Source organism: Eschrichtius robustus, chromosome 5, assembly GCF_028021215.1.
Source record: "Eschrichtius robustus isolate mEscRob2 chromosome 5, mEscRob2.pri, whole genome shotgun sequence".
In the NCBI taxonomy this organism is placed as follows: Eukaryota; Metazoa; Chordata; class Mammalia; order Artiodactyla; family Eschrichtiidae; genus Eschrichtius; species Eschrichtius robustus.
Window position 1 is genome coordinate 27,169,160 of NC_090828.1, and position 23,510 is coordinate 27,192,669.

The window sequence follows — 23,510 nt, forward strand, 5'->3', positions numbered from 1 at the left end:
CATGGATGATAGCCTTCTACTTATGGGTAATGACTGCCCTCTAATGGCAGATAATGATTTATTTTCCTTCCTTAGTGACCTGCAATTAATATAATTATAAAAGTAAACAATGCATTCCCAAAGAAAATCCTTTGAATAATGTAAACTAGCCTGCAAGTTTTTAGTCAACCCTCTCTCCCTCCAATTTGTGAATTTTATCATCAATCATACAGACCCAGTTTTAAGTCCCCTCACTGGTGTCACTGTCTTTGTGTGTAAGTTATTTAACCTCTATTGAGTCTCAGTTTCTTCATTCTATAAGCAGACTTTCAGTTATGCATCTTGCAGGTATTTGTGTGGATTAAATGAAATAACAGCTATGAAATTATCATATAACAGATGCTCAATGAATGTGAGTTCCCTTCTCCTTTTCAAAACGGAAATGAAGGTAAGAATTTAAATGGGTTGGTTTTTTTTTTTTTTTCCCCAGCTAAATATTCAGGAAAAAGCTGAACTACTGAAATAAAGATTGAAAATAAAATAGTCAGAAAAGGAATAAAATTAAACTCTTATGATACCCCCCATGATTAGTTTTGTTGTTGACAAGGATCACAGGGTCAAATCTACCAGTTGTACCGAAATGGCTAATGCATACTTGGTTCCAAAAAGAGCAATGACCTGGAAAAAGAGGCATTCTTTGTAGGTTGTAAGTTCCATGAGTAAAACAAATTGAAAATACCCCTTGCATACTTACCTGATCCACTGTGAACTGCCTCTTTTAGAATTTTTAGTTCACTGTTGAACTCAGCAATGAGGGAGCTCTTACACAGAGGGCGTGGAATGAAACGCCGTTCCAGCTGGTCAGCGATATGTTGGCGGGCAGAAAGCTCTTCATGGTTCTCTGCTGGTTGGGCCAGAAGCTGAAAGGAAGGCATAGATTCTCAGGTCCTCAATTTTCTCATCTGTAAAATGAGCTAATTATTTTATCTATTTCATAGTTGGTGGTGAAGATTAAATAAGGTAACGCATACAAAGTTCTTAGAACAGTGCTTAGGAAGTGCTTAATCAATATGTTGTTTTGAATCACAGCGCCCGGAAATCGAGGCATGAAAAGAATAAAAGAGTAGATGAATACTAACGGTCTCAGAGGAAAAACATGCTTTAACTATCTCATTTTTTCCATGTTTATTTAAAATCAGATCTCAGTCATGCCCCTGAAGACAAGAGACCATTCTTCAGATCCTTCTATCCGGTCAATCTTTGTTTCTTGGGGGGTTGGTAAATGGGGAGAGGGCAAAGTTTCACTGACGTTAATTAAGCTCTTACTGTGAAGGTACTTCTAACATGAAATTTTATCCTCTGGGATACCTGTTTGGGCTGATTTCTCGTCAAGCATGGTATTAACACGTCCTCCTGACTAGCTATATAGCACATGCCCCGAGACTGCTGCTGTCATCCTGCCCTAATCTGGAAAGCAGCACGTTCACGGGGCTTGTCACTTCCTGGAGGAGAAGCACACCTTGCACTGGATGAAAGGGCGCAAGAGCACGAAAATGGGGATGCGGGTCCGCACGATGAAGTCGAGGAAGTCCCACAGGGCCAGGCCGCCGACCTTCCGCAGGGCCATCTCCTTCACCTGGAGGCTCAGCCAGTACCACTGGCTGCCGAGCTGCCTCTCAAAGCAGACGAGAATCACCTTCAGCGCTTCACACCAGGAAAAGAGACAAGTGAGCCTGCAGACTTGTGCTTCGGAGGAACCCTGCCCACATCCAGCTGCCCACATCCACAGTCTTTTTACGCATCAAATTTCTAAATGTCTAAACTCTCTCTCTGTTTCCAAAAACTTCAGCATACTCCTGAATGACAGTGTCCTGACATCAAGACAGAAATTTCTACGGTAAACATGCTTTGATTCTGATTAAGAGAACACATATATCTTTCTTAAGTGCATTTAACTACTATTTTGGAAAATACAAACCAAAGCTGTTCACAGAATTGAAAGGGAAATGTGGTATAAACATGACGTGTGGCTAATATTTTGCTTTCTAAAAGTTTTGTCATAGTGGCTTTATGGTAATACCAGCATATTACTCACACCTGAAACTAAAACATGGGTGTTTTAAAATATTTTTCTTTTAAGCTTAGAAATAATATATTCTTGCTAATAAAAGCAAAATCAAAACCATGCAGAAATGCATAAAGTTTAAAAAAGTAGTCCTTCCCCTTCCTACTCCCTTCCTGATTCCACCCTAAACTGTTCGCCAGAGTAACCAGTAAATCCTTCCAGAAAAGAAAACACTATCCTCCCTCCCCCACCCCTTATGATGTCTCTTGCTAAACTGTATTGGATTTCTTTAACAATATCTCTTTTCTTCCAGATTCTGGCAGCCTTATCACAATCTACATTTTTAAATTTATTTTCAGGAAGCAGATTTCCCAAACAGTGTGTCAGGACAAACCAGAATATTGTAAAAACGTCAGAGATTATGGTGAGGGCTTCCTCTACCACCCAGCTCTCCCCACAGGGTCTCCCATGGGGCAGTCAAGGGAACCTGGGCCTTCTTCATCACATCTTAAGGCCCATCTCAGCATCTAGAAGACACATAGAAATCCAATTCCCTAAAGCCCTCAGGAGCCACCTACACCTTTATCATCTATTTAGGGCACTTCCAGGGGAAAACCAGGTCATATAACACAGGGAGAGATGTAAGATTCTTCCTTCCCCATCTACTCACCTCTATTCCTCTCCCTCATCATAACAAACATATGAACAAAAAGCAACACTCCTCTAACCCTACCCTGATCCTGGTGACATTTCTACCTGTTATGTGCCTGTTGGCCTTCTTTGGGCTTCTGCCTTTCTGCTTTCCACCTTCACCAGCAACAGCCCAACACACAAACAGGATAGCAAAGGGCTCAGGGATTCTGGTGCTGGATGGATTCGATTTGAAATTTGGCTCTGCCACTTATTGACAGTGTGACTTTAGGTAAGTTATTCAACCTTTCTGGGGCTTAGCCTCTTCCTTCCTAAAGTGAGAATATGTACTTCTTAAGAGTTGTTGTGAGGATTCAAAGTGATGATAATGTAAAGTATAGAAAACACTCGTTAGTGCACACTAAATGCTCAAAATAAAGGTAAAAATAAATTTAAAATAGAGGTCCAGTAGCCTGGCCAAGTAATCAAAGAATTCACCTTCATTAAAAAAGCAGAAAATAGAAAAAAAAAAAAACACCCCATCAAAAAATGGGCAGAAGATCTAAATAGACATTTCTCCAAAGAAGACATACAGATGACCAAAAGGTACATGAAAAGATGCTCAACATCGCTAATTAGCGAAATGCAAATCAAAACTACGAGGTGTCACCTCACACCAGTTGGAATGGCTATCATCAAAAAGACTACAAATAAACGCTGGAGAGGGTGTGGAAAAAAAGGAACCCTCCTACATTGTTGGTGGGAATGTTAGTTGGTACAGCCACTACGGAGAACAGTATGGAGTTTCCTTAAAAAACTAAAAATAGAGCTACCATATGATCCTGCAATCCCACTACTGGGCATATATCTGGAGAAAACCATAATTCGAAAAGATACATGCACCCCAATGTTCATAGCAGCACTACTTACAACAGCCAAGACATAGAAGCAGCCTAAATGTCCATCGACAGATGAATGGATAAAGAAGATGCGGTATATTTATACAATGGAATATTACTCAGCCATAAAAAGAATGAAATAATGCCATTTGCAGCAGCATGGATGGACCTAGAGATTATCATACTAAGTGAAGTAAGTCAGACAGAGAAAGACAAATATCATATGATATCACTTGTATGTGTGGAATCTAAAGAAATGATACAAATAAACTTATATACAAAACAGATAGACCCAAAGACATAGAAAACAAATTTATGGTTACCAGAGGGGAAGGGGGGAGGGATGAATTAGGAGTTTGGGATTAACGTATACAAATTACTATACATAAAATAGATAACAAGAAAGGACCTACTGTATAGCACAAGGAACTATACTCTATTTCTTAATAACCTATAAGGGAAAAGAATCTGAAAAAAAAGATATGTATGTATGTATGATTGAATAACTTTGCTACATACTTGAAACTAACACAGCACTGTAAATCAACTATACTTCAATTTTTAAGAAAAGGCAGAAAGTGGAGAGAACTGAAGATAGCTACCTGTTAAGTGTTTTCTCCTATCCCTGTCTTACATGCTAAGGCCTCTTTTCCCACCATCCTCTGTACAGTCCTAAACCTCATGCAGGGCTCTGTGCCAGAATCTAGATTTTATCTGAACCCTACAACCTCATGCCTCTGGCAACCATGCCCCACATGGGCAGGTCCTATGCACATGCAGCCTTGTTTCTTTTTTTTCCTTTTTCATTCTCATTGTCAATCACATCATTTTCAAATACATTCCTCAGTAATGCAGTCCAAACACCCCCCTGCCACACACACACACACACACACACACACACACACACTGCAAACTCCAAGGACCTGAAGGACCTGTTTTTACCATTGTGTCTGCTTTCATCTTATACTCCCCACCAAGGTCTGCTTTGGTGAATTGAAAAATGTCAGGCAAGATTTTTTCAGCTTCCTCCTTTTGAGATTTTCTGTTGCCAGTGCTCCTTAGTCTCAGTGCTGTGGCAACGGTGGTCTTTTCTCCCCAGCTTAGTTCATTCTAGTCAAGGAGTAGCTCTTAGTATTCCATGGGTCACATGGAATGGTGGAATACTTGTTAGTATTCCACCAAGTCACAGCAGGGATAGGGTACTGGGGAGGGAGAAGTCAAGGGTGATGCTTTGTACTTGCTGAAGTGGCTTCTCTAAATACTTTCTGGATTGAGGTCTTTTAAAATACTTTTTGAGTCAAGGCGGAACATAACTAAATAAGTACATATGTATATACATATACACATGTATACATATACATATGTGTGTGTATATATCTATATCTTTCTATTTCTATCTAGTTCTCTATCTATCTATCTATCTATCTATCTATCTATCTAGCTAGCTATCTAGCTATCTAGCTATCTAGCTATCTATCTATCTAGAGAGAAGTACCCACCCAAGTATGCTGCTTGGCTGGTGGACTCTGCCAGCCCTTCCCTGCGCAAGTCTTTGCCCGCATCCCCGGGGGTGGAGCAGTGGGCGGGGGAGCTCTCCAACATGAAGTTCTTGCTCCTGGACGTGCTGATGATGCGTGGAGGCAGCAGCACATTAATGACTGTCTGCAGTAGCAGCTGCACCTCAGGCTGCTCCAGCCATGGGCTATCTGCCGGGCAGAGTTTGTAAGGAGGAAGTGGAAAGAAAAGCAAGTCACAAGCTAGACTTCCCACATTAGACACAGAAAAATTCAGCTCTTTCTCCAATTCCAAACTAGAACGCCCTAGAAATTCGAGTGCCTTCCCCACCAAGTACAGCTTCTCCTATGGACAGAAGCAGCGCTCCTGGTACTGGGTGTCTCCTCCGTAGTCAGCACCCAAGGGTCCCTGCTCTTAGCCAAATCTCCCGCTTACCATTTCAATCTCCTTTCTTTTTTTTTTTTTCTGCTCAAATACTCATAATGCACTGTCTTTACGTTTGAGATAAACTTTTCCTAAAAGAAAAAAATCCCCCAAGAAGTAAGAGTAATGAAAACATATTGGAATTTAGTGACAGTGGCAGGATTTACACTAAACCTAGTGTCAGTAGGTTATCCAGTCCATTCTCTGTCAATTCACATCATACCGTACTTCAGTTAATACCATTTTCTTAATTGAAACAATGCTCTCCTGATTTTTGCTGTACTGAAATGATTTTAAATAGGATGTATCTTCTAAGTGGAGCAGAGATAGTCTTGACCAAGGGCAGCTAAACTGAAAAGAAAGAAAAACTCTATTTCCTAAGATAACCTTGTTTAAATCATTCAGATCAACTTCAATGACGGCCTTCATGGGAAAAGGAAGAAATAACAGCCTGACACTTAAGAAAACACAACAACAATGATAAATTTCCTTTAGTTAAATTAATCAGACCTTTGCTTCCAGATCCTACTGTGAGCACAAATGGGATGAGCAGATTTAAAAGCATCCCCTCCCTTCGCTCTTGATTGGTGAATGGGGAGATCACGTGGCTTAAAGGAAAATCTTCTTTTAAAGCCTGTGCAGCAATAATAGAAAAAAAGATTAATTGACCCCCTCACCCATTCAGTCTGTTTGTTTTTACACAGCATGGCGGAGACGGGGACTCCCTGAGGGCTGCTCCTGCAAACTAGGAGTTCAATTGTCATCTGTGCAGCATACGAGATTTGCCCCAAACTGATACTTTACCATTTGTTTGACATAATTGAGAGCTATATACCTAAAAAACAGCAACATCTTGAATATCAAATGAAAAATCATGATACTTATAGTCTGGTACAAAAACAACCGCATTTCCCCATTCATTTTCTCCATGTGTCCACCAATAAATATTTTAGCAACCAAAGAAAAGGAAGAAAAGGAGAACTTGCCACCTACTCCATTGGGGAGTTATTTAAAAATCCTCTCCCCTGTATAAGACCTTCTTCAAGCCAGAAAGCAATAGACAATATAAAAAGAAATAAATGATCTCTGTATACGTGTTGTCATAATGTATCACTTTAGGGATGTCTTTATTTCCCTTCTGTCTGGTAGCCACAGTGCTTGCTTGATCTCTTTTCCATCATCTAACCATTCTCTGGATGATGGACCATCAGCTTGGTTGTCAGATAATGGATGGGTCGGTTATCCATTTACAGCCATTGTATACATCCCATTGGTCAGAGAGCTTTCTGGTGATTTATCACTCTTTAAAGTTAGGTGACACACAGAAATAGGCAGGGAAATTGGCATTCTATACTTTTTTGCTTTGGGAATGATTATTTTAATTTTAGGAAATAAAAGAAGTGGGAGAAAAATGATTTAAAAAAGCACCCGCAATACTCAGCCCACAACCATTAAAGAAAATTAAGATATTCAAAGTCTAGTAATAATATTTGAATTTTTTTTTTACTGCAATTCTTTCTGCAAATAATTTAAAACCAGACTTTGAACATTACTGCCTCTTTTAATTAACAATTGTGAGCTGATTATCTGTGAACCATTATTTTCCTAAGGTACTGACACACGTTTTAAACGACGGAATCGGCTCCTGAGGTTGTGGCAGGACTAAACGACTCTGCTATTTTTGAGATCTCAAGAAGAATTACAGAAGCACAACTTTAGGACCAAGCTCAGGGCTGAAGCTCCAAAACTGTAAAAGTCTGGAGATGTTTACACTTCTGTTTCACAGATTTTGCCCAGCCTTTGCAGAAAAATAAAAGAGAACACCATGATCAGGTGCCTCAACCAGCAACGTAATGAGCGTGACAAACAGGTAAGGCAGTCACACCTGTATCTGCAATGCTACAAGCCGGACAACAGCTGTGCTGAAGGGCAGAGGTGGTGAGAGATAAGGGCTGAGATGAAGAAGGGGTAATCCATCAGCAACACTGGAGGGTCCTACCACTCCCATCACCTGAAATACAAACAGAGCACATGACCAGCCTTGACTATTGCAATTTCATGCAACTGTAGTAAGGGAGTCTCAGTCAATAATAATAATAATGATAATGATAATAAAAAATTTGAAGGTTGGGCATGTTACTTTCAATCTGTTCGTGTTGCCTTCTTTTGAAGGCATGTAATGTCTGGAGTCAGATCAAACGATTACACTGGATTCAGCCAAGGTTTTGTAGAATGTTGCTTATAACTAACTATGTAAATAATGAGAGATGAACCCAAAATTATTCTAAGCAGGAGACTGGACATACTTACTTGTGGACTCAAAGGAATGCAGTCAACATTCTTTGATGGAGTAAATACTGACAACAATGATGATGGCAAGAGCTCTACTGGCGCTAGGCATTCCAGCTACGGATTTATTGCTCAACTAGCTAAGCAGCAGATTCTATTCAATGAAATGCTCTACCACGGTTTCCACATTGTACAAAACCTTGTCAGGACCAGACTCTAGATATTACATAACTGATAAAAATTTTTTTGTTTTCATGTAAATCCTAGACTGGCCAACCCATAATGTGATTTTGCACTAAAAAAAAATCCTCTTTGCATTTTAATCTCCCCCATCCCAGACTACTTCAACTTCTAGCCAATTGTGCAGTCTCCCGCCACCCCACTCTCCAACTGGCAGCCCTCAACTCTCAGCGCAGCTTGAAGAGGTCAATTGTCAAAGTAGCGCGTGGGAAGCAGCACACCAAAATCCCATCTGTAGAGGGACGGGCCCCTTTATCTCCCCACACACTACCTTGAAATGTACCTCACTATTTTCAGTGTCACCTGAGCCGTCTGTTTTCATGGGTAGGTGTGTAGGTAGGTAGGTTGACCTGTAAATCTTCAGTTCAGAGAAGTCAATAGCAGAGTTAAATTTTGTAAAGTTTCATAAGATTGCCACTTGGCTACTCACCAGATTGACACAGACATTGATCAGTGACCTAAGGTGAGGCAGGAAGGATATGATTGGCTGCCTCTGAAGTGTCAAACAAACCCCTTCAATCAAATTGCTGGCAGGCTCCCACTCAACCTGTCGCCTGGAATACAATATAGGAGCCATTAGCAGCGTGGCTCCCTTCTGGAGACTGTCTGAAACGAGTGAATGAGACAGTGATTCTGATGCCATCTAAGACAGGATGGGTGTCTGAGACAACAAAATGCTTCAGAGGGGAGGAAGTTTACCCATGTTGTTCCAAAAGTACAGAGCACATTAGGAAGGGAAGAGGATACTGAAAACGTAGCAGAGGCACTCCTGCCCCACTCGACTAATGAGACAAAATCTATCGAAGAAAAAACAGAGATGATGAATGGGTGGCATTTCAAGTTTCCTGGTTTTAACTATGAGAGAGGGTATGAGACTACCATTTTGGGAAACCCATCGTAGGAGTCATTACTCGCAGTAGAACTAATTTGACTATAGGCTGTGTTTCTGAAATGTTTTTATCAGACTACAGTTGATCTCATCATCTTTTATACCAGACTGCAACTAATTAGATTTATATGGCTTAACTCTTGCCAAAAAGATGGCATTAGAGAAAAACAGTCTATTTAAAAAGTGTTCTTTCTTTGCCTCCTAAAAAATGATATTTTGGGGCTACATTCTATGGTAGTATAAATGGTGGTATACATAACCCAATTAGATGAATATGAGATTTTCTGTAATAGAAAACAATCTGGTCTGTAATTGTCTCAGTACTGAAGAGTCGTTTCTGTGGCCCCCTAAATAAACAAGTTGGGCTTTACTGAGATCAACGCTATTTCCTGGAAATAATTTCTAAGCTTATATTGCCTACCAAATTGAAATCTCTACAATGACAAAATGGAAATGTTCATACATGAGGATATGTTGACATTCCTGATGCTCAAGTAACCCATAGGTTAGGTTCAGTCAACATTTCTCTTGTTGAACTGAGATCACCTGAAGAAATTAAATCCAAGGCAACCCGAAATTCACAGCATGCACACCAAGAAAATTGCCTACAATTAAGTCTATGAATTAATCCAGAAGTCAACTTTTAGGAAACTGCTGTTCTTTATAATGGGTTTAGTTATATGACAAATGAGTTAGCCTATGGAGATGTTAACATCTTTAGAAGAAAAGTTATTTTGACACACCCTTGTGAGATTTATAAGACTGGCCATTTGCCAATAGGCATGGATGTTCCACTGGGACCACTAAAGAAAATAGGAGTGCTTTAAGGATACTCATTTCTATGCTACTAAAATAAATAACCTTGAAATAACATATAGGCATCCATCATCACGGTAGAAAAGAATATAGGATCAAACTGTCAATTATTAGAATCAAATCTTTCCATTTCTTTTTAATAAATTCAACAGCTTCTGATGGCTGCATAAATGAAGAAGAGCACAGGATAAAACCTGGAAAAGTTCTGACAAATTGAACAATAAGTGCTACGGATTCTTGGGCAAGAGTTGCATTGATTTGGGGTTTAGTTTAATAGGACAGAAAATGGTCTCACTAACCCAAACTGGAAATTTCCAAACTAGTGGGCTTATTAGCATTTATCAATTGATCTATCTGCTCACTGTGGCTATAGGTTTCCAAACTGGGCTCAGAACCCCAGGCAGCCTGGTTCGGAGACATCTGCTCACAGAAAGGCTACTGACTGATATTTCAGGCCACTGAGTGGAGAGCAAGTGGCAATAACATTGATTTAGTACCACCTGTATTAGATGAAAAGGTGAAAATTAGGTATTTGTTATCAACCCTGAGAGCTCTTTAGCTGCTGCTTCGCTGATTATTGTAAAGCTTGGCATTTCTATAAACTGGTACCTAAAATACACATTTTTGAACATCAAGTTAATTTTTCTTCTCTCCTTAGTTGTTTAATTTATAAGGCATACCTTGCCTTACTTTAAAAGGAATTGAAGGATACACATGGAATGTCTTATGTGTGTCAGATAAGGAATGTGATAGCTAAGAAATGAATAGATTTTTCAAGATAAATATATATTTTTGAAGAATATGTTATTTCCTCAAAATAGAGACCCTGCTACTTATGCATTCATATACCTGATTAGCTCTTAACATATAACCAACCGAACACTTTTGAGCCATTCATTCAACTCCGGATTGACCCACCACCTTCAAAAATGACAAACTTGAAGTTTGAAGCTTGTAGTACCAACAGCTGACTAGGAGGCCTCCTCACCTCAAAGTAGGCATCTTATGAATTTTGTTGAACATCCTATCCAATCTCTTTAGAATGAGGATAAGGGCTGGCCTCACTGCCTCGGCTGTCCAGTCGGTGATGGGGAGCATCTCCATGATGTACCGTCGAAGCCCACGGCTCTCCATTGTCTGGGTGTCATATGGTGCCAACTTCAGAAGGGAGTGTGCAATTTCTGCCAACCTAAAATGTTTTGTTTTGTTTTTAAAGAATAAGCTTAGAAAGCCACCATGAGAATTTTCCCACCCCAGCATCATGCTAATCACCCTCCTTCCAGCACACTGACTCCCTAAGCTATGAACATTCTGGCACATTATCTCATAATTTGTAAATAAACGTTTCAAAAAACAAATCTGGACAAAATAAGGCCCATACATTTCAGTTGGCTGATATATCTCTTAAGTCTTTTCAATTTGTAGGTTCCCCCTCTTCTGCTCTTGTTTTGACCTCTAGTAATTTATTAGTTGGAGAAATTAGCTGTTGGTCCTGTAGCATTTCCTGCACTCTGGATTTTGCTGATTGAATCTCCATGGTGTCATTTAATTTATCCTATTTTTCCTGTATTTAATTCAACTGGTAGTTAGATCCAGGGGCTAGATCAGATTAGGTTTTGATTTTCTGGTATGTGTCCTTCACAGGCGATGTGTACTTTCCTCAGGATGTACGTGATTCCTAGTTGTCACTCTTCATGATGTCAGTGGCCACTAGTGATCACTGCACAGATTCCTCAACTCATTAGAAGTAGTACAATGGTAATATTGTATCGTTCCTTTTTTTCGTGTATTAACTATAGCATTTTAATAAGAAGTCCTTTTGATTACTCCAAGAGAGACAGGACAAATGCTTAAAAAGAACTACAGTTTAAGAGCACCCCAGGTGATTCTGACAGGCACTCTGGTATAGGAATCAGAGCTAGGCCCTTGCCCCTCTAACACATGGATTTCTCTACAATTGCTCCATCTGACTAGTGCCATGGATGGAGGATTCACCACTGCATAAGGCAGCTCATTCCATCTTTGGACATCCACACTGTGAAAAGCTCTCCTTATATTAGGTCCCCAAATTCCCTCAATTTTTTCCTACAAGGCTTCATCTGGAAGCATGAATTCAATCCATGTTCTCCATGGCAACCCTCCACTATCAACAGTCATTGTCTCTTCATCCCCACTCATAATCTCTCCAGACTGAACATACACATTGTCCTTCTGGAAATTGTGTGTGAGTGTGTGTGTTTTAAAGAAATCATTTTAAATAGTCTTCACACTCTTCTGTTTATCTCTTTCTCACAAATGTGCCATGCAGAAAATAATTCTTTACTTTTCAGGTCGTTTGATTGACAGATAAAAGTATATCTATATATACATATTTCTTTTTTAAATGGGTTTTTTCTTTTTCTCCCAGTTTTATTGAGATATAATTGACATACAGCACTGTATAAGTCCAAGGTGTACAGCGCAATGATTTGACTCACGTACATCATGAAGTGACCACCACAACAAATCTAGTATATACACATATTTCTTTTCCCTTGTTATTTTGTAGGTAACCTTAAGAAATGCTAGAGAAATAACTGATCTATTTCAAGCTTGAAAACAATACTTAGAGTTGGATTTGTGTCATTTTTTGGATTATTAACTGAATTTCTCTCATCTCTGGTCATGTTACAAAATGAATATGCTTCGAGCATAAAACAAAAATTTCCTGTAATACAGACTTTGCTGTACTATCCCATGAATAATCTTGAGAACACAAGGGAGAGACAGAGGGGGAGAAAGGAAAGAGGGAGAGTTGGAGAGAGGTGGGGGGCGGGGAGAGAGAGAAAAAATAGTTTGCAGAGCTTACTATCCTGCGATTCTGCTGCTTTGGCAGCTTTGGTCTGGGAAAATGAGGTAATAAATTCCTTTAGGGTAGAAACTCTATCTAATCAAGAATGTTTTACTTGAGAGGCTTGCAGCCAATCATAACTTCTGCAAATGCAGGGGTACAGATTGCCTCAGCACTCCTTCTTGGCTCTTTGATTCAAATTGAGTACTTCTTGCAATTATCTCTTTTATATCGTCCCATTTCTTTTTTTTAAAAAAAATCAACCTTCTCTCCTTGATGGATACTATCGATTCTTAGGACTTTAAATTCTACCTATAGGTCCCCAATTCTAAAATTTATATATTTAGCTCTGACTTTGACATACAGCCAAATGTGTACTTAATTTACAAAAGAAAACCTTAACTATACCCTTTGCTTTGGTGTAGGGTCAAAACATGTGGAACTCAGCAAACTCTGTTTGGCCAGAGAACACGACGGGTCCATTTTTATTGAGAGCTGGTGTGAAATAGCATGAACAGAGGGGATATTGTCTAAATAGTCCCTGGCATTAAAAAATTCTGCCTACCTTCCTATAGATCCAGGCCATGAAATAACTGTGCTCATACAGGTTACTCTTGCTGAATTGCACTGTGACGTTTTGCAGCTTTCAGTACCGCCAGGCATCCAGTCACATGAGACTGGCCCTTTACCTGTGGTGGGATGTTGGTGAGGTTGCTGCCCATCACTCTGCTCTTTCCTTTTAACATGCCTCAACCAGGAGATACTTCTTGGTCTTCATATTTTAAAAAGGGGATTTTGCTTTACCAAAAAAAACTAGTTGTGTGTTTTATCTTATTGACACTATGATTTTACAATCAGTCATTTCTCCCTGTTGTTTTGATAACTCAGAAGCCCAAAGTCAAATTTACAGTTCATCAATAGTATCTAATATGATAAAATCACGTAGATTTCCCATGCTAATCTTATCATAAACTAAATTATTTCCCTGCTAATTTTTCATATTGTTTCGACTCTCTAATTTGTAAATTGTATCCCTTTGCATCATATAATTTTCTGAGTTGCCTCAAGTACTTGGTAAAATAATAAACACATAAATACACACATGTGATATATAGTGCTTGCAACACCGCATTCTGTATTCTTATGTGTGCCTCACGTATTGAACTGTTATCATGTTGAGGACTAGGGCTTTATTTTACATCCCCAGTGTCTAGGACAGCATGTGGATCTTTCTCATTAGCATTAGCATCTATTGAGCCCTAGATCTGTGCCAGGCACAGAGCTAATCATTTGAACTCCTTGAGCTCATTCAGCCTTTAATAGGGTTTGACCTCTAGATGGAGCTCCAGGCCTCTCTAACTCATGCTCTCCCCTCTCTCCAAATGCCTTGAGTGTAGATACAGATATACGTAGGACAGTTACTAACCCATTATCATGATCTCTCCCCTCCCCCCACCCTTTTCACTCGCTCTCCCATCTTTTAGGAATCTTTTCCCCTTTCTCGCACAAAATGTCTGTCGATAGTAGTGATTCTCTGACTCTGGGAATGTGACGTACAATTACTCAGGTCAGCTAGCCATTATCAGTAGGAAAGGAGGGGAGATGGCCTGAATGGAACGCGGAGTCACTATGGCAACAGAAGCCTAACACTTCAAACTTTCCTCGCCATTCCCAGTGCAGGAGCTGAAATTCTTAGTGCAAAATAAGCTCTTCCCCATCACAGCACAGCAGGGAGTGTGAACACATGTGACGCTCCAGAGTTCTGGGTGTGTGCCAGCAACTGAGAGAATGTGAAATCAGTCTGGAGGATAAAGGGCCTGTGTTCTCCATATATTTCTGGCTTCTCATTTTCCCTCACGTAGTACTTTCTAAATTTTTCGAGGAATCATTTTAAGAAAAAAAAGAGACGATAATCAGGAAATTGGTGTGTTTTGCCAAATTGCAATGTTATTTCTGAAAGGCTAGAACTTAAGCCTACCTTTAGTTTTACAGATATACTAAACTTTCCAAGTGAATATTTTGTTACCAATGGAATTTTCCTCTCAAGGCATTTTTATGATGCTTTAAAAACTGTTACAAATCTAAATAGAAGATCATCTGGAATCATGTTCCTTTTAAGAATCTGAAAATACAGACACAGCCTTTATAGTTTGAAGCAACAAGTGAAATGACATCTCCTTAAGAAGAAGGAAACATGAGTGCACAGAGATATAATTCTGGGGGCTCTCCCTGACATACCAGGAGTACAAATTTTTAAATGATGACTGGTCTCATCTAGTGCAGAATTTTTACCAGGACACTTTTTCGAAACATTGGAAGGCTATCATGCACAATATGTGTAAAAGGGATCTCAGACTCAACCAAACTGTGGCTCCGAGTTAAAACTGCTCCTTCCCTGCGGGCCCCTCACTGAGTCCTCAGATAGTGTAGTGGCAGAGCAAGTCCTCAAGCAGAAAGGAGTTGTGCACTTTTTTGTGTAAAATAAGAGAGAGGAGACATTGGATTCTTGTGAAAAATTAGAATTTGGGCGGTAAAGAGCCTGTGGAAGAAAGCCACTTCCCTATGAATTCAGGTGATGCAAGTTCCCTTTCTCTCTGTTTTATTAAGGAGCAAATATATCAACTGGGCTTTTCTGTCTTTAAGAACATTTCCCCCTGTCCATGCTAAGATCCTTTTCCATGGACTTAACATCTATTTTCCCAGAGGGCCCTGTTTGATGTGCATCCAAGCTACAGGAGACCAATCAATTTCAGGCAGTTTCAAGTTTTTATCCTGCCCCACATTTATCCCCCCACCACACACACACCGCCCCGCCCCCCAACCCCCTCCAGACATCCAGCCCAAGCTGTGTGCACACTCAGGGGCAGAGAAAATGAGGACAGTACCTCATGTGGGACTTCACATCCAACAACTCCAGGGCAGTGACCCGCGGTTCCCCAGCCAGGTTTTGCAAGATCTTCAGCCTGGGCCCGCAGTGCTTGTAGAACTCGGTGCAGATGTTCAGCAGTGACTCCCGGGGTCTTCTGAACTCCTCCCGAGCAATCCGTTCATCTAGTTCCTCTCTGGGAAGGCCCTGCCCTTCCTCCAGTAAGTGCAGATTTTCTCTGGGGAATTATAAAAGTTTAACTGGGGGTCTGGGAAGGTGTATGGGGGGCAACTATGAGAGGAAGGTATCACACTGAAGAAAAATATGATGCCTTATATTATATGCAAGTTAATGAAGCAGCAGGGCGGGGCCTAGGAGAACCTTATCGGAAGGATCAAGAAAGTTCATCATCCTGTAAGAGACTGTCATCCCAAACTGTAGTGGCTTTACATTAGCCACTTCCTGAGGATTTATGCAGATGTAGGATGCCATGCCTGAATGAAAAGAAAGCTGACGGAACCATAACCCAGCTCACAAGGCAAATTACCACAAGATGACAGAATTAGTACAAAGTTACGTTGTCTTTCTGTACCTGATAAAGTGCAGTTTGGCGCCTTGTTCCTGGTACCTGGGAGTCAGAAAAACAGTCTGCGTAACTATCAGAGTAAGAACAGGGGCCCTGTGGTGGGACCTCTTATCGACTTTTTCTTATGAGAAACCTTTGAAGTTACACATTTTGGTAAGCTTCCTAATACACACGTACTAATCCTAAAATATAAAATCGTGATCTTTCATTTGCCTACCACATATGCTGCAATTATAGCTGCCATGAAAGCTGTTCCATTGCCAGATAATTTGTAGAAAGACAGATACTCTAAAAACACACACAAACTCATGGAATGTGGTCAAATGAAGGAAATTTTTGAAAACTTTAAAGGTGAGGCGAATCTAAGTTGCAGTTTTAACATCATGTGCTATATTTTAGGAAGAAGTATGGCTGACTTCCTTTCAGTTCTAGAGAATTCTTGCTTTATGAGTGATGGGTAACAGGACTTTAGAAGCCCTCTTTCTCTGGGCACCTTTCATCTAGTGTTGAACATAGCTCAGTAAGCTTAGAGAAACCTCTAAATATCACTTAAACTCATTACTCAAAACCCATATAATCATTTTCCCCTAATGTGAGAAATTGAGGTAACACTATCACATCAGATAATTTATATTTGATGTGATAGTTGGGAACTTATTTCATTTTTAACATAAATATATGATAAGCAGGGAATTTACATAAGTAATGATATACACTTAAAAATGTGCTTCAGAGAAAATAGAAAATTATTCAGTTTTTCCTTATAATCTCTGTGCTAATTACTCCATATTGGGAAAAGAGAACTTTCTCCCAAGCTGATTTTGGGTTTGCTCTGTCTTAAATCTTCCTTGGAGGAGGCAGCTAATTACACTTTTATTTTTGTCTCAGAGTATTTAGAGGTTAACCCAGGCAGAATGAAGTAAAGTATTAACTAGTGCAGCCAGTGTCTGAGTTGCACCAAAAGAGGGAAGGTGATTAAGTCAACAACCGTGAAAGCATCAGTTAAGGGACTAAGTCAAAGCTTGGATGAAATGTCTGTAGAAAATCTGTCCACATGAAAGAAAGGTGACTCTGCACAACTGCCCTGGAATGAGAAGCCACCTCCTGATTATTATTGTTTCCTTTGCCTTTTTCTTGGAGGCAAGTGAAACAACACTGGAATAGTTCAAAGACCACCCAGGAGGCAGAGAACATCTTGCACATTCACACAAACAAATGGACATAAATGCCAGTTTCTGAAGGTGGCTTACTTCTCTTCATTTATGAAGGTGACAATTGCAGAAAAAGCCTAGGTGTTTTCGTGTAACTCTCAACTTTCACCTTCTTCTCTTTTCCTTAGAGATTTTCACGCTCAATATCGACTATTTTCAGGATTCCTTTCACTTGCAACAGCTGAGATTCAGGTTGTACGACATTGAGAGACCACAGAAGAATAAAGCCAGTGAATTACCTGGTAGTCACCCCAGACGACATGGTGTGGTTGGCTGTGGTGGCCCCTTTATGACCCTGGTCACACCTGCTCATCTGGGGGGCCGTCATGGGCCTGCAACAACAGTAACAAAACCACAGAAGTGGAGACACTTATGAAGTTACTGCAGCTCACACAAGCTTGAAGCTAGAGGCTTATAAAGACTTTGGCCTTTTCTGTCACACTCCTCTGCTGAGTCTGTCCTGGAAGGCACTTTAAAGGGAACACTGATTCCCAAGGGTCTATAAGCTCACCACGATTTAAGGTCTTTCATTTCTTGGTCCTGAGTACTAAACAAGTACTCTTCAAACCAGACATTCATGAAATCAGACTTCTAAGTCTGTGCTGATTAAGTGAGAATTAAGAATTCATGTTTTCAATTCCACGGGTACCAGGAAGTTAGCCATTCTAGACAGTAAGAAAAAGATAAGGGTGTACATATCATTCAGGCCACCTGCTCCATAATCAACCACTCTGTTTTTCTGAGAAACTATCAAACAAGGAAAGAATCTTTCTAGTCAAATTTAGACCTAAGTCTGTGTCTTTATTCCTGTCATAGAGAATGGACTTGAGGACACGGGGAGGGGGAAGGGTAAGCTGGGACAAAGTGAGAGAGTGGCATGGACATACATTCACTACTAAATGTAAAATAGATCGCTAGTGGGAAGAAGCCGCATAGCACAGGGAGATCAGCTCAGTGCTCTGTGATCACTTAGAAGGGTGGGATAGGGAGGGTGGGAGGAAAACGCAAGAGGGAGGAGATATGGGGATATATGCATATGTATAGCTGATTCACTTTGTTATAAAGCAGAAACTAACACACCATTGTAAAGCAGTTATACTCCAACAAAGATGTTAAAAAAAAATTATACCTAAGACTACCCAGGGAAGTGAGTAAATTAGTATTGAGTCAGTAATTTATTATAGATGCTAAGAAATAGGTTCAAAACAGCTCATATATAGGTAAACTGCCTCTGTGTCATCTGTGACATGGAAAGGAAGATAAGGCTTTTCAAAGCAGTTGCTTACATGAACTCTTTAAAGCTTGCTTTTGTTATGCTCATTTTCTGTATGCTGGTTGTGGCTGGAGAGGAGCCCTTTAAAAATCACCCCAGACCGTCTCTTCCGTGCCTTTGCTGTAGTGGGCACAATTTAAAGCTAGCCCCAAGACCTTCCCCCCACTGCCCCACTGCTGTTACTCCCGTTATCACGCTACATCATATAGCAAAAGGGAAATGATCTGGGTAGGCCTAATCTCATCACCGGCCCTTAAAAAGCAGAGAGTTTCTCTTGGGAGGGGCAGACAAATTTGAAGCCTGAGAAGGACTCAAGGAATCACTGCTGGCTGGACGACTTGGGGGCCGTGTAAGAAGGAATACAGGTGTCTTCCAACAGCAGAGAGTGGCCCCTGGCTGACGGTCAGGAAGGAAAGGGGACCTCAGACCTAAAGCTGCCTGGTGCTGGATTCTGCCAAAACCCTGAATGAGCTGAGAAGTGGATTTTTCCCCAGATCGTTCCAGTAAGAGCCCAGACTAACTGACATCTTGATTTTGGCCTTGCAAGACCCTGAGCGGACAGATCAGCTGAGCCTGCCCAGATTTCCGGCCTACAGAACCATGCGATGATAATAAATGTGTTCAGTTTTAAGCCTCTCAGTTTGTGGTAATGTGTTACGCAACAATGGAAAACTAATACTGATATACTTGTAATATACTTGTTTCTGTGTTCTTACCTATAGAACGGTTAATTTTTTTTCATGAGCAACGTACATTAGGACTGTGGAAGTGAAGTGGTATTCTTCTCGTTTTCTTTTTGTAAAAACAATGAAGCCAATTTTGTTGTGAACAGTTACAGCCAACCAATGAGGCTAGTCTTCCACTCCATCAAAAGAATATTAAATACACTGGAATATTTAAGGCCACAGAATTTCAAATGTCAGAGCTCCATCCATAACTCTTTGTGGAATTTTTGGTAAGTCAGTTTTGGAGAAGTTAATTGACTTATCCTTATAAAAGGGAATAGAAAGCATCAACATTGTGTACTGTAAAGAGAAAGAATCAAGTGGCCCTTGAAGGAAATTGACTGCCCTTCTCTCCTCTAGTCACAGGAAGGCACTAGTGACATGACCAGGTGGGTGCAGAAGGAAGGGTGTAGGTCATGTATTTCTCCTTGTAATGTTCTTCCCCCTCAGACTTTCAGGAAACCATCACCAAAGCCCTGGGGGCTGTTTCTCACGGGCAGTTTGTCACTGCTCCCTGCTCCGCATCTCCTCAGATTAGATGCACGCGGGCACTTCAGCAGAGAGTCTACCCAAGGCTTTGGGCTATGTTCTGCTTGCCTCGGTGGGCAATGTAGTGCAAGATCAGGAACTAAACATAGATTGAACTTAATGAATAACCATCTCACTCCCCCTCTCACTTGCTGGTGCACGCTGGAAAAGTCCTCCCTGGGCTGAGGGGTTTCAGCGAGTCCCCTCACCAACTGAGCAAGATGGGGCTGGAGAAGTTGGTGCCCGTGATGGGAGTAAACCACAGAATTTTAGGCTAACAATATGGCCAAATGGGATGGAGGAGCAAAGACATCAATGCAGAAAGAAGGCTTCCCCACCTCCACCCGTGGGGAGGAACGTCTCCTTCCAGCTGATTTTAGATGACAATGGAAAAGGAAAGCTTATCACTATATAGTGTCCTGCATCTACCATCCCCACTCGCTCTATCCTTGGTACACAGACATCCCTCCAGCCCCGCTAATCCCCCCACCCGCCAACGCCCGCCCAGGCCTCATCAATCCAGCCCTTCCCTGACACAGGGCAGCTCAATTCCTCTGCTTCTGTACCCAACAATCTGGTGACAGGGCTAACTTCTTGGAACTTTGTTTAGGGCTGAACCCTGGTGTCAACTGACCTTTCCATTCCTAAATCCCTCAGTCCCCTCTCTCAGCACTCTTGAGTCCTGTCCGACAGACAATCTATCAATTCTAGCATTAGAATAAAATTTTGTAGTTTACGTTTGTTATGTAGCTTCTGAAATTATAGTAAAAATAAACCCAGCTCTTTACAAACAGGAAAATAATAAAAGAATGCTTAGTTGAAATTGCAGACATATCATGTCTCATAAAATAAGAGCTAATAAAAACGTGGATCACATTTTCATACTCACTAAATTAGCCCTTTTACACAAGATTTGTTTACTGCTGGGTTAAAACTGCCACAGAAGCTCGGCAAGCTACATGTAAATGTGTGTTTAGCAATCATGGTAGAATAATAATACTAACAATTATTATTATTGTTGTCATCATTATTATTATTATTTAGAGTACTGAGCACTATTTAGCTAAACAACTTAGGGACTGTTTGCAGTTTTAGCTGAGTTTGGATAAGTTATCTGTAAATAAAAACTGGGTTTTAGAGATTTTTAGCCACCACCTTCATCTTTTTGGTGGATACATATAGTTTATGGCTGTGGCTATTTCTGCCGATGGGGTTACCTGGTGAGGACCTCTACACTGTATAAAAGGGCCTGCAGGGATGTCGCAAGAGCAGCCATGGCGGCGATCTCCTCTCGGGCAGCGGGTCCTGTTTCCACTTGTGACGTTTGCCTCTTTAGCTTTTGTAGGTAACATGGCACCAAAGCTTCCAAGACCATCAGCATCTGAAGACTTTAATCAACAGACAGAAAACCAAATCACGTTTTTACATCCTACTTGATATTTTGGAGCATGGAGAAATGAAAAGCCTCTAGAGAGTTGGAAAATTCTGAATCCCCTTCCCACTCCACCCAAGTCAAGAGTAATTAAAGCTGCTGGAAATATCGACCAACACTAATTAATTAGTTAATTAAGCACCGGATAAAAGGTGATAAAATTCTGCATTTAGGAAGAATATTATCCACTTGGGAGAGTTAGCATATATACAATTGGTTGAAAGAACAATAGAACGGTAACAGGTAGAGTGATTCAGTCAATCAGAGAAACAAGCTTCACAGTCATCAACAAAGCTTCCATTCAGTAATTTGCAACAAATCTGAGACAAAATAAAACCCTTCTTTAGGAGGCTGGCTTCTTAAAGCTTAAGCAATTTTACAGCAAGAGTCTAGTCTGGAAACAGTCACTGTGATGCAGGTATGAAAATGGCTGCTTACTAGTGTGAATAATTTAAAAATTCAGCTATATTTTGCTATCAAGAGACATTAAATATAAGTATATAGAAATGTTGAACGTGAAAGTAAGAGCAAACACCAAAAGAATGCTGATGTAACTATTATGTCAGACAAAACAGACTTCAAGGTAAGTTAAAGATGGAAATTTCATAATTGTAAAAAGACATATTACCAGATATCAGACTTTTTATAAAACTATCATAATTAAGACAGTATAATATTGGTGCAAGGATAGACAAACAGATATATGAAACAGAATGAGTCCAAGACAGATCCACAGATACTTGATTTATAACAAAGATGACACTGTAGTTCAATGGGGAAAGGCTAGTCTTTTCTATAAATGGTGCTGGGTCTATTGCTTATTAGATATCTCTATGGGAAAAATAAACTTTGACCCTTACCAAAATTAATTCCAGATGGCTTGTTAATCTAAATGTTAAGATAAAAACAAAAAAGCACCTAGCATATAAGGGGATATATTCATAACCTTGAGTTAGCCAAGATTTCATAAGAGGACACAGAAAGCACTAAAAAATAGGAAAAAGGTGATACATTGGACTATATTAAAATGAAGAGCTCTGTTCATCAAAAGACAACCTTAGGGGAGTAAAATTATAAGCCACAGAGTAAGAGATGTTATTTGAAATACAAGTAGCCAGGGGTGTGCTGGAATGGCTAAATAACCAGTCAAGAAGGCCTACTGGACAACCCTCAGGATGGGGGAAAATATTTGCAACTGAAGCAACTGACAAAGGATTAATCTCCAAAATATACAAACAGCTCATGCAGCTCAAGATCAAAAAAACAAACAACCCAATCAAAAAATGGGTGGAAGACCTAAACAGACATTTCTCCAAAGAAGACATACAGATGGCCAACAAACACATGAAAAGGTGCTCAACATCACTAATTATTAGACAAATGCAAATCAAAACTACAATGAGGTATCACCTCACACCTGTCAGAATGGCCATCATCAAAATATCCACAAACAACAAATGCTGGAGAGGGTGTGGAGAAAAGGGAACCCTCTTACACTGTTAGTGGGAATGTAAACTGATGCATTCACTATGGAGAACAGTATGGAGGTTCCTTAAAAAACTAAAAATAAAACTACCATATGACCCAGCAATCCCACTACTGGGCATATACCCAGAGAGAACCATAATTCAAAAAGATACATGCACCCCAAGGTTCACTGCAGAACTATTTACAGTAGTCAGGACATGGAAGCAACCTAATTGTCCATCAACAGATGAATGGATAAAGATGATGTGGTACATATATACATTGGAATATTACTCAGCCATAAAAAGGAACGAAATTGGATCATTTGCAGAGATGTGGACGGACCTAGAGACTGTCATACAGAGTGAAGTAAGTGAGATAGAGAAAAACAAATATCGCATATTAACGCATATGTGGAATCTAGAAAAATCGTATAGATGATCTTATTTGCAAAGCAGAAATAGAGACACAGACATAGAGAACAAACGTATGGATACCAAGAGGGAAGGGGAGGATGGGATGAACTGGGAGATTGGGATGGGATTAACATATATACACTATTGATATTATGTGTAAAATAGATAACTAATGAGGATCTTCTGTATAGCACAGGGAACTCTACTCAATGCTCTGTGGTGACCTAAATGGGAAGGAAATCCAAAAAAGAGGAGGTATATGTATAGCTGATTCACTTTGCTTTACAGCAGAAACTAATACAACATCCTAAAGCAACTATACTCCAATAAAAATTAATTAAAAAAAAAAGGCCTACCATAAGCATCTCTTTCCAACACCACATTCAATGATGTCATTCTGGTATTTTGCATTCAGCAATTGCTACATATTG

At 40.1% G+C, this 23,510-nt stretch overlaps 1 protein-coding gene across 3 annotated transcripts in view; it reads right to left on the bottom strand.

The window, feature by feature from the left end:
- The window catches only part of UNC80 (unc-80 homolog, NALCN channel complex subunit), a 232,901-nt gene that overhangs the window by 17,776 nt on the left and 191,615 nt on the right, over nucleotides 1-23,510 (bottom strand). For all 3 annotated transcript variants that reach the window (XM_068543797.1, XM_068543795.1, XM_068543796.1), the window contains 11 exons: nucleotides 20,982-21,152; nucleotides 17,478-17,570; nucleotides 16,034-16,069; nucleotides 15,461-15,679; nucleotides 10,734-10,934; nucleotides 8,471-8,594; nucleotides 7,397-7,522; nucleotides 6,022-6,145; nucleotides 5,073-5,279; nucleotides 1,499-1,683; nucleotides 734-899 (listed from right to left, as the gene is read on the bottom strand). In XM_068543797.1, coding sequence (XP_068399898.1) covers nucleotides 734-899; nucleotides 1,499-1,683; nucleotides 5,073-5,279; nucleotides 6,022-6,145; nucleotides 7,397-7,522; nucleotides 8,471-8,594; nucleotides 10,734-10,934; nucleotides 15,461-15,679; nucleotides 16,034-16,069; nucleotides 17,478-17,570; nucleotides 20,982-21,152 — 1,652 coding nt within the window. The remainder of the gene's footprint in view (nucleotides 1-733; nucleotides 900-1,498; nucleotides 1,684-5,072; nucleotides 5,280-6,021; nucleotides 6,146-7,396; nucleotides 7,523-8,470; nucleotides 8,595-10,733; nucleotides 10,935-15,460; nucleotides 15,680-16,033; nucleotides 16,070-17,477; nucleotides 17,571-20,981; nucleotides 21,153-23,510) is intronic.